The 11,172-nt window shown below is 39.2% G+C and overlaps 1 protein-coding gene across 2 annotated transcripts in view; it reads left to right on the forward strand.

Annotated features, from left to right (window-relative positions):
• Window positions 1-8,274, forward strand: part of ranbp10 (RAN binding protein 10) — a 34,951-nt gene extending 26,677 nt beyond the window's left edge. The window contains exons 6-15 of one of the 2 annotated variants that reach the window (XM_039614945.1): window positions 38-222; window positions 1,111-1,223; window positions 1,407-1,515; window positions 1,655-1,803; window positions 1,892-2,102; window positions 3,360-3,499; window positions 3,654-3,802; window positions 4,963-5,074; window positions 6,578-6,719; window positions 6,880-7,037. In XM_039614945.1, the coding sequence (XP_039470879.1) occupies window positions 38-222; window positions 1,111-1,223; window positions 1,407-1,515; window positions 1,655-1,803; window positions 1,892-2,102; window positions 3,360-3,499; window positions 3,654-3,802; window positions 4,963-5,074; window positions 6,578-6,708 (1,299 nt within the window). In that variant the 3' untranslated portion in view covers window positions 6,709-6,719; window positions 6,880-7,037. The other variant, XM_031734191.2, reaches the window with a different exon arrangement.
• Window positions 8,275-11,172: the final 2,898 nt, after the last annotated feature.

Consider the following 11,172-nt stretch of genomic DNA (forward strand, 5'->3'; position numbering starts at 1 on the left):
CAAATCAGTTCTATTTACTATTTTACATTTCTACCAGCCCAACCTGTACCCCACTGTGGGGCTTCAGACCCCCGGTGAGATCGTAGACGCCAACTTTGGCCAGCAGCCATTTGTCTTCGACATTGAGGACTACATGAGCGAATGGCGGGCCAAGATCCACGGCATGATCGCTCGCTTTCCCATAGGCGAGCGGCTGGGGGAGTGGCAGGCCGTCCTACAGAAGTAAGATTCAGCTCTAACTCCTTGAGACACACACACACACACACACACACACACACACACACACTGTAATACTTTATCTCAAAGCCATACAAATGACAGCAGCAATGTTGTGCAGGATGGTGGTAGAAAAAATATTGGAAAAATACCAGTAGCATATCTAGAGTGGAGGAGGCCCAGTGGATAAAAACATATTGTGTTTCCTTTTAAGAGAGCTCGTCTCTCTGGAGTCATTAGCACTTTTAATGATATCATGTAATATTTCCCCTCAGTTGGGTTCATATTTAACAGGAAGTAGCCACAAAGTTGTTTTCTTCTTGAAAACAAAATGAAATGTTTCTTATTCTGACAATGAATAGCGAATCAGCCCACTAAGTTTTGTGTGTGCATATCTTATTTCCTTAACCATCGAGCTCCATTGTTATTCTAAAACTGTTAAATACACACCACAGAGCCACACTGATATCACTGAATGTTTCTTTGGCACGTCATCCTACGTACATTCTCCTTCTTGTGAAAAAAAAAATACCACTAGAGAAACACTTTTTTCCCCTATTTTATTGATATTTGCTAAAAGCAACGCTGGCCAGCTGCTTTATTACGTTTCTAAACCTGTATGAAACAGTGAAAATACAACATGTATGTATAAATATTTATCTTGACTCTGGACAGATGTTCTCAAGCTGTATGCCACAGTCACAAAGTTCTAAAGACACCAAGACTATTCTGTCCATATTCACATTGCCTTTCTTGGTGTAAACGTCGTACAGATTAAATATTTCTAATTTGATATTTTCAGAGAAAGATAAATGTGATGTAAAAATCTTAAAGTTAGTGAGGAAGAATCAGAAGGAAGATTTTTTTTTTTTATTATATACCTTTTTTTTCTAGTATGGTGTCCAGCTACTTGGTGCACCATGGGTACTGTGCCACTGCAACAGCCTTTGCCAGAGCTACAGAGACCATGATACAAGAGGACCAGACATCTATAAAGAACAGACAGAGTGAGTGCACAAAGCAGTGTGTGCTCAAAGGGAATCATTAGATTTTTCTCTATTATATTAGAGGGTGTGGGGTGTTACTTGTCTCTGTTGATGTATTGGCCTCTTTCAAATGTTTGTTTTGAAAGCTTGAATTCTCCAGATGTTGAGTATATTGTAAAAACCATTCTGCTTTTCATCTAATAGGAATACAGAAGCTAGTGCTGGCAGGACGGGTTGGTGAGGCCATAGAAGCAACTCAGCAGCTTTATCCCGGCCTGTTAGAACGCAACCCTAATCTACTATTCATGTTGAAGTAAGTCTGCTGTAAAGCGTGGCCTCAAAGGCAAGCATGAATTTGCCGCCACAGCTATTATGGATGTAAAATTTGCTTGATATTTAAATAGCGAATTGTCCAGTGAATGCCAGTAACACTGATATAAACTGGCCTCTAGGTGTCGCCAGTTTGTGGAGATGGTGAACGGTACAGACAGCGAGGTTCGCTGCTTGACTATTCGCTCCCCAAAGTCCCAGGACAGTTACCCCGGCTCACCGTGCCTCAGCCCCCACCACGGAGCCAGCAACACACACCTGCACACCGGAGGTACGTCACACAAACAGGACTGGCTTTCCCTCTCCCTTTAAGTTTATTTATAGGTCTTTGTGTCCCCTCCTACTTTACTCACTACCAGGTTCAGACAGCCCCACCTGTAGTAACGGGGTGACTCCCCCGAACAACTCAAAGAGCCACAGCAGCAGCGGCAGCATCAAATACCCCAGCGCGTCCTCCTCCGCCTCTTCCTCCTCCTCCTCCTCCCCTTCATCCATCAACTACTCTGAGTCCAATTCCTCCGATTCCACTAAGAGCCAGCCGCACAGCGCCAACAGCACCCAGGAAACCAGGTGAGAAGCCCTGACAGCTTGTTTTACAGCTGATACATGTAGACCTGGATCTGTACTGTGGAGCAAGTTGAGCATGCCGAGGATATCTTTCCCTTATCTCGTTTCACTTACCCTAACTTTTGGAATCCAGCTAAGTGGTTATAAACTCGATAATTCAGGGATACCAAATCTAGCTGCGAGTTTGCTTACATGCAAGTCAAAGTCAAGCACTTTAAGTGCTTTGACTTGAAAAACATGATATTAATTTAAGCACATTTAAATCCAAGAAAGAAAGGAGGCAAGAATGTAGACGCTGTGCATTTATAGCCTTATCAGTATCACGGCTCTGTCATTAGGAAACAGGAAGATTGGACTGTAATTACAGCTGTGTATTCCATTAAATTAACTTGTTGCTGGGGCACCCAACAGCTTGCTTGTTAAGGCTGTCATCACACCTTAAAAAAACTTAATATGCTATTTAAATGAACAGTGGCTTGTAAGACAGTGTCAGCCTTATTCTTTTAGCTGCAACCCTTTAAACGGTCTGAGAGCAAGTACAGAATAAATATAAAAGCATAATTTAAACCATTAGGTAAGCTTACTTGCAAATGTTATATAAGGTCAACAAGTAAAAGGCTTAGCCGGCCTGTTTGACGACTGCAGCGCTTGCAGAAAAATTAAATCGCTTGCAGCCAGAAGGAGGAAAAAGCAAAGACCTAAGAATCTATATTTCTTATTAATGTTCGTCAGAGAAACACAGACATTAGAAAATCTCTAGAAAGTATAGACTATGTGCATAACATTGTCTGGGGAATCATCTTGGAATGGTGATGTTATTTTCTACAGATTAACTGGTCAGTATGCACTTGTTTAGAGTTGTCGTTCTTGAATGTAACCTAGTCTGAAGCAGGTTAGGTGTCCAGCTGGATTAAAAATGGCAATGATAAGAAGTGAACCAACCAAAACCACAGTTATGAGGCCAAATTGAGGTGATGCAAGTTGTGCTATTTTTGGTCTGCTGACAGTTGATCGTTCAGTGATAGCAGGGGATGTTTCTCTTCATTTAATTTTAGGCATAAATATGTAGATAACATAAGCTAATAAAGGTGTTAATGGGTGCAGAATATTTGTTCAGATGCCCCAAATGAGGTGTTTGGCACTGGGGTGTGTGTTAGTAAAGATTGCATGTAAAGATTTTTAAATAGTTCATTATTGTAATACTACCCAGGACTAAAATGTTCCTTTATATTGTCTTTTACACTTTGTGTGTGTGAGCAGTGACAGTGAGATGGAGATCGAAGCAGAGCACTACACCAACGGCGTTGTTGAGGGCTCCTCGGCGCGGATCATGAACGGAACCTACAAACATGAAGAGATCCTTCAGCCAGACGACAACAGCATTGGCAATGGAGTCACAGGTACACGAAGAACACACATGTGCACTCTATCACACTCCTGAAAATGTCTTGGTCTTTTCACTGCCTCTAGCCTTTATATTTCCTCTTGCTTTAGACTTGATCCACCTTTCTTCAGGATGTTTTTACAGTGTGTTTGTGTGTGTTTCTCCACCAGATGAGGTTTGTAGTCACAGCAGACAGCTTTGTGGTGGGAACCAAGCAGCCACAGAGAGGATGATCCAGTTTGGACGGGAGCTGCAGGCGCTCAACGAACAGCTGTGTCAGGAGTACGGCAAGAATGCCACGCACAAGAAGATGTTACAGGTACACACACATTGCACTGCACATGGGCTCGAGCTCAACAAACAGCTACGATGCCAAACAACAGATGTGATGCAAGGAGTGGGCTGAGGAGATTTGTTTCTGCTGGCACCAGTTAAAGTCCTGGTTATACTATTCTGTGCACGCTGCAGGAATTGGACGGACTTATGATTTAGGATGTGCTGTTGTAAAACAGATAAAGTCAAAGTTATTTCTGACAAGCGGTAGTTTCCAATGTACAGGAAGATGCTAAATCAGTCAAACTTTATTTGTAGGGCACTTCATCTTTACAGTTTAAAGTGGTTTACAGGTGACTGACAAGAATTTAAAGAAACACAAATAAAAATGGTGAAAGTAAATCAAAAACATTTAATTAAAAAGACCAGAGTAAACCATTATCCCTGGATTTTTTTTTTAGATATGTGACATTTTTTCATTGTTCAAGTTTTAAAACAAACATTTTTCCAGTATCATTTGATCATTTTGTATTGATATTATCATACATACCCCTCTTTTGAAAACATCAAAATAGGGTTATGTATGTATTGAAATGATGTGCTGGGATGCTGTTTTGGCATTCTCATTTTTGTCCACCAGGGGGCAGAAATGTAGGCCTGACACATTCATGGTATACCATTAAATACCCACTTGCATACTCAGCAGGCAACATTATCATGTCATCACCCTCATTAAAGTAAGAATACTTAGAATAGCATTATTAACTTGTTTGTATTATTTATATTATGATCACTCATTAGGTTATCCACATTTTAGCGTTTGTGGACAGGTGAATATTGGAAACAAAAAATGAAAAGAGCCTGATTAGGATAGATTAAGGCACCTGTTCTCTTTTTGTCTAACTCTAAGTGTTACAGTAGTTTTCTGTCAGTATAATAGGATAAAGACATGAAAGGAAAGACTATAAAATGACTAAACGCAGGACAGTAGCTCTTAGAACTTGTCTTCATAATTTATACTGGCCAAACAGTTGTGTCTCGTTAGCTGGTGCCCAGAATGTTAATGAATACTTTGTAGCTTTAGGGCCATTAAGGAAATCCCAAGATGGAGAGTGTTCTGCACTGCAGGGATTCAGCTGTGTTGTATTCACAAAGGCTTTGCGTGTGTGTTTGTGTGTGTGTGTCTCTCGCTGTGTCTCTGTGTAGGATGCATTCAGCCTGCTAGCGTACTCAGATCCCTGGAACTGCCCCGTGGGCCAGCAGTTAGACCCTACGCAGAGAGAGTCACTCTGCTCTGCCCTCAACAGCGCCATACTGGGTAAAGAGCAAAGCACAAACATATTCTGTGGGTTACGCTCATACATACAAAACTGTGCAAAGAAAAGACAAATATGAAATTAGAATAGTAACATTGTTTTGTACGACTTGCCTCAGTTTTTCGGGTGTTTTGGCAGGTTGTTGTTCCTTGAGATTACCTGTGAGCTTATGACTTTCTGTCTTCTTCACCTTAGTGATGATAATATCAGAGCTCTGAAGAGGCCAGTGCTGGTATTTAGACCAGTAAATTGCCCACACAACATAGTAAACTATTCATTCTCTCTTGAAAATGTACGAATGTGCCAAACCTCCAAGTTCTAACATTTGACAAGCTTTAAACTGTACAGCTCTGCTACTTTGGAGAAATACAAGAATGTTTTTATATTTTATATATTTTATAAAGTAAGTTTTCTTTTATTCAACAAATAATATGTTTAGCTCCTGCAGAATTACTTTTAGTGTTTGATTTACATGATGGAGAAGACTTTTACACAGTGCCGTATGTGCTCAAACTTTTTAAGAGAACACCTTCATTCTGTTTTTGCCTTTGATTAAAAGCCAAAAATTTTTACTTCGAAATCAAGGAAAGCATCAACAGATGGTATTATAAAGTCTCGTGGTCATCTAATTCATTTGATGTTACAAAGATTGCTTTTTGTCTTTTCCTTTTTTCTTTTTTACAAGAATTAAATCAACATTGTTGCTTTTGTTGCTGCAGTTACATATGCAACTCCAACAAGATCAACAGAATAAGGATTTTCTGTTGAATATAAGAATAGAAATACAAAAAAATGTCCTTCATTTTTATAGAATATTGTTATCAAACACCATTCAAAGCCAAGCACAGAGGTTTATGGCTAGAAACCTTTCAATAGACAGATTGCGGTACGGCAACATTTTCAGGGTTTGCTTGATATCTTGAATACACATAAAGGGGAAGCGAGCAATGTTTTTATTAAAGATAAATTAAAAGGGTTAAAGAAAGTTGTTTTTAAAAATTATAAAAGATATTATGCTAAAACATTAGCATGTTAGCTAAATGAGCATGTAAACAAACCAGATTGTGTGGTGGTGGTTGTATCTTTAACAGGGCTCAGCATTTATACAAGCATTCAGTGAATCAAAAGGACATATGGTTAAATTACATTTACTTTAAACAATGACTAAACTAAGCTTTTGGACTATATAATATAAGACAGAGGAACCAGAAAGCCAACACAGTCAGTGTATCGCTTGTACCAAGGTTATTATGCTTAAAGCTATGTGTGATAAAACATTTTAATTAACTAAATTAAAAAATAGAAACTAGACTTTTGAAAACAAAAAAACAAAAACCTAGAACTAACTGAAACAACATTTTGAACTTGGAAAACAAACTAAAATGAAATGGAAAATATAGAAGAAACACCCTAAAATGCTTTCAGAAAGTTCTGTTATTATATTTATTATATATTTATTATATTTGATTACTTTCTTTGTGATTCTTTGTGTTTTTCTTCTTCAGAGTCACAAAATCTGCCTAAACAGCCTCCGCTGATGCTAGCGCTCGGTCAGGCCACAGAGTGTGTTCAGCTCATGGCCCGAGTCCGGTCCGGTTCCTGCTCCTTCGCCAGAGTAGACAACTTTTTGCACTAGCCCAGGTCCAGGTGTGTAAATTCATATTCAGGAGCATTCATCCTTTTGTGAGGGGGGCATTGTAAATAAGCTTAGGCTATAAATCCTGTAATTATATGAGGTCTGAAACGGGGCACTGAATATGACTCATAGTAAGGTTTACATGGTGACTGGCATGTTTGTGTCTTGAAGGTATGGATGGAGGACGACCTTCATCTCCATCTGTTATTGGCTGTAATTACAGCTAATGTGCACACATGCCTCAAATGGGGAAAAAAAAAAAGGATAAAATGCTCTCCTGCTGTATTTCTATCAATCATGCTACATTCATTTCATTACCCCACATCTCTCCCACAGATTATTGTTAAGTAGCACTGAGAGAAGACATGTCCAGCAGGTAGTTGTCATGGCAACGGAGGAAGGAGCGTTGGTGCATTTGGCTGTCCATCAGACCGAGCCAGCAGCACAGGCAAGAGGGGCAGAGGAGAGAAAGAGAGAAAAGAAAGGTTCCTTTTAATTTAGTATTATAAAATAAATAAATGTGTGACACTATTTAAAGATAATTATTATTCTGTTCATCTAGCCTTTTTTTTTCTTTTGTTTTTTAGTTCTTTTGTGTCAGTTTGTTGTGCTCATCCTGGAACAAAGAAATTGTAAACCTCCTTCTGATTCTTCCCTTCTGTTTTAACGGGTGGATTTCTTCTCCCTGCTGTCAGTATTGTTGTTCTTGTTCACCATATCACAGACCACAATACCCAAAAGCTGGTTTCCACAGTCATCCTGACGCCTGTAGGCCTTTTTTTTTTTTTTTCCAATTAGACACGGAGGAAAAAAATATGCACTTTGTATCTTGAAATACAGAAGGGTTCAACCTCGCCAGGAAAAATGCCTCATTGCCCCCAAATTATTCCAGATAGAAAATAAAAATTTACTGGACAAAGCTTCCAAGTCATGCTCTAATATATCTTTGTGAGCTAACAATTTATTACCCAAAGAATAGGAGACTTCCTTAAAACTTTACCCATGTAAAAGGAAAAAAAACATAATTGAAGGTCCTCTGTAGCTGCGAACGCTGCCGGGAGAGAGGGTGATGACAAGAGACTACAGTGGAATATTAGAGGTGTTGGAGCCTTGATTTTACCGTAACAACCACAACGTCGACCAATCAGCGATGTGGTTGTAGGTGGCAGAGCTCGGCAAGAGCTGCACCGACAACATCCACCTTCAGGACCAAGTCTTACACTATTTTAATGGCCACCTTGATGCCAGTATTGAGGAAATCAGTATCAAACTCAGCCTAACAAGCGCTGTGTGTGTGTGTGTGTGTGTGTGTGTGTGTGTGTGTGTGTGTGTGTGTGTGTGTGTGTGTGTGTGTGTGTGTGTATTCAGGGCACTCCCCCTGAGATTTAATTACTGCTGCCCTTTTTTTTTTCTTCGCCATCCTCCACAACCTGACCTTCTGTGTGCATGTGCTGTTGCAAACACTGTTTCAGAAAAAAAGGAAAACCATTTTCCGAACACATATGTGTAGTTTTTTAGGGAGCACTGTGTAATCTTTCGTTTTGATTTTAAAGATTGTGAAAACCAGTTCTGGTTGTTGGGAAAGTTTCTCTCTTTTTGCCTTACACAGAGCCCTTTAGGTTTGTAAAACAGTCACAGAGTTCTTTTCAATATGTACAGTAACATGATGGTAAAACAGTCATTTTACCCTTGAGGCTAGCTGCTGGCCACAATGAGATTTATGTACAAGTAAAGACAGTGCTCAGGTCCGCTACTTCCTGTTTTGGTGTCAGGTTAAACCTGCCAACAGTCCTGTTTTTACAACATTTCCCTCATACTTAAAGCTGCATTATAAGGTTGCTTTGTTTGTCGGAGTATTCTTAGTTGACTGTCTCTCAATTACTATCTACATGCAGTCCACATACTACACATAATATCAGCCAAAACAGATTCAAGGCGTGTCTATGCAACAGCTTCCTGCAGAGGCAGGATTCCTGTGTTAGCTGTCGCTCCTTTAATGCTTTACCCGTCGACAGAGACGAGAGCACCACTTTAACACACGCTTAAAGAATAACAACCAGGATGTGTGTGACAGGTAGATGCAGTCAATATTAGTGCAGTAGTACAAACACTGCAGATTGAAATAGAACATAAGGATAAGAAGTTTCGTAGGGCAACAAGCCACGATCTGAGGCAGACAGTGGTAGATGTCATACAGTGCATGACATCAACAAATCTCTGGGTGTTTGAGACCAAAATGTTTGTACTGAGTCAGATCAGTACAAACAGAAGTACCAAATACCGCTTCCAGACACGTCTCACTTGGCTTGATATTAAAATTAATTAATAAGATATTACGACTTTAAATTACTCAGTTTTACACGGTCAGTTCACAGTTTTCATGACAGCTTCTGCAGCCTCAGACCTTTTTCCACAGCAGAGACTCTGGGTTATTGTGAGATAAACACAGATGTAATTTGTAAGAAAACAAATTAAACCATTCAGACAAGGCTCCATTTTTGTGTATAATAAAATTGAGCCATCATTAAAACTTGGTTCAAAAGTAACTTTTCTCATGACAACTTAAAATATCTGCTTGGACGAAAAAGGCCTGTTAGGCTTCACCAATATCATCAAGTAAGTTTTGGCTAGTAAAAAACTAGCTAAAGCACTAACTAGCTGTACCTCACCCGTCTTTATTTTGTCTGCTAAGGACTTTGTTTGAAACTGCGCAGCTAAAACAAACTAATTCACTAACTGGTGGCTGACGAGGTTGATTCTTTTGAATCAGCCAATCATTTTGCTGCTCCTCAGAAACACACTGTACAGTAACTAGCCTTTGTTTTAGCAAGACCACATGCTACCTGGCTACACGGCCAGCTGGCTCAGCTGCTTTTAAGCTCACATAGCCGAATAGTACAAAACGTTATTTCTAAAAATGTTTCTTAAATGTTTGCAAAAAAAAGACCAAAAAGCCACTGTGTTCCTTTCTGTAACACACATGAGCTAACGTGTTAGCGGGCCTGGGTGAAGTTCAGTCGTCTATGCTTTAATGGCTCTTTTTTTTGACTTCATTTTTATTTTACAGGAGCCACACTTGAGTTAGAATATATTTGGAGGTAACGCTGATATTTTTTTCTTTCTTTAGTATTTGGAAAAGCTAAAATGGAAATCTTGAAGGGATTTCACAGGAACTTTTAAACATGTGGATTCAAAGCTTTTTGTTTTCATGAACTCAACTTTCTCAGGTTGATACTGTTTCCACGCAACAAAGATGGCAGCCAGTCACAATAGAATAAAACATTAATTGAGTAACTAACCCGTTAATTACTTTCACAATGTTAGCTCTGTAAAGTTGGCTCACGCTGCAGCATTATTCACTTCATTTTTAGTTTTGTGTTTCAAAAGAGAAGACTTTAGTCCCGTGTGTTGGAAGCATTAAGTTTAACTACCACCCCAGTCACATGTGTCATTATTTGGTTTTAATGATAAACATGTTTTCCTCTGTAAACATATGAAATGATTTCTTTTCTACAAAGTGGATGAATATCGTATGACTGATGAAATGTTGTCTCTCTGTCTGCTTTGTCGTGACCTGGCGAGCGGCGTGCTGATCCACCCTGAAGTGTGTATTTCTATTCATAAGAGATTTTCCGTCTAGGTTATGTGGTCAAACCTTTTTAGCTGGTGTTTTGTTTTTGTTTTTCTAAACACCTTCTGCTAATGTAGGATTTATTCTAATAACTACACATACAGACACACCCACAGCATCTGCCTCTGCAGCTGTACAGGACTTCTGTTACACACTATTGAAAGAGAAACCTCTGTTACACACCTGTAGGGGGGAAAAAAAAATCTCGCTGCTGTCCTGTTGTTTTTGGACTTGGGCTGCATCTCAGCGCTGTTACCACACAGCATTCCCCCATTATCCCCATTATCCAGCCACTGACATGCTCAGTGACCGTTAGAAGGAAAGGAGACGTGAGCAGTTGTAAGAACGAGCCCGAGGCCTCTGAAGCTTCCCGAGAGGCCGGAAAAACTGATTTAGGCGCCGCAGACAAGCTGTGCACAGTTGACTTCTATCATGATTTTGGTTTCAGATTTTGACTTTTGAGTTTTAGGAAAAAAATAAAAATGTTTTAAAAATGTGAAATGAGTTACCCTCTACTTAGCATGACTTGTAAAACCTTTAAAACAATATAAAAAAAAAGGAAAAATGATAATTACAAAAAAAACTATGTACTGGAACTATGTTAAAAAAAGAAATATGTTTTCTGTTTAATTTTGACAGAATTATTTTTATTAAAATACATCCATAAGCATATGATCGGTGTCCCGTTTTTATTTGGTGTCATTTTGTTTTTTCTCAGGATATGAGCTCGTTTGTGAGTGAGAGGCAATGACAGCTGTAAACGCTTGTACAAAACATTAATGTTAGTAGAGTATAATCTAAAAATTTAGACACATCTGCTTAATTTAACTATT

The sequence above is a fragment of the Oreochromis aureus genome, linkage group 7 (assembly GCF_013358895.1).
Source record: "Oreochromis aureus strain Israel breed Guangdong linkage group 7, ZZ_aureus, whole genome shotgun sequence".
Classification (NCBI taxonomy): Eukaryota; Metazoa; Chordata; class Actinopteri; order Cichliformes; family Cichlidae; genus Oreochromis; species Oreochromis aureus.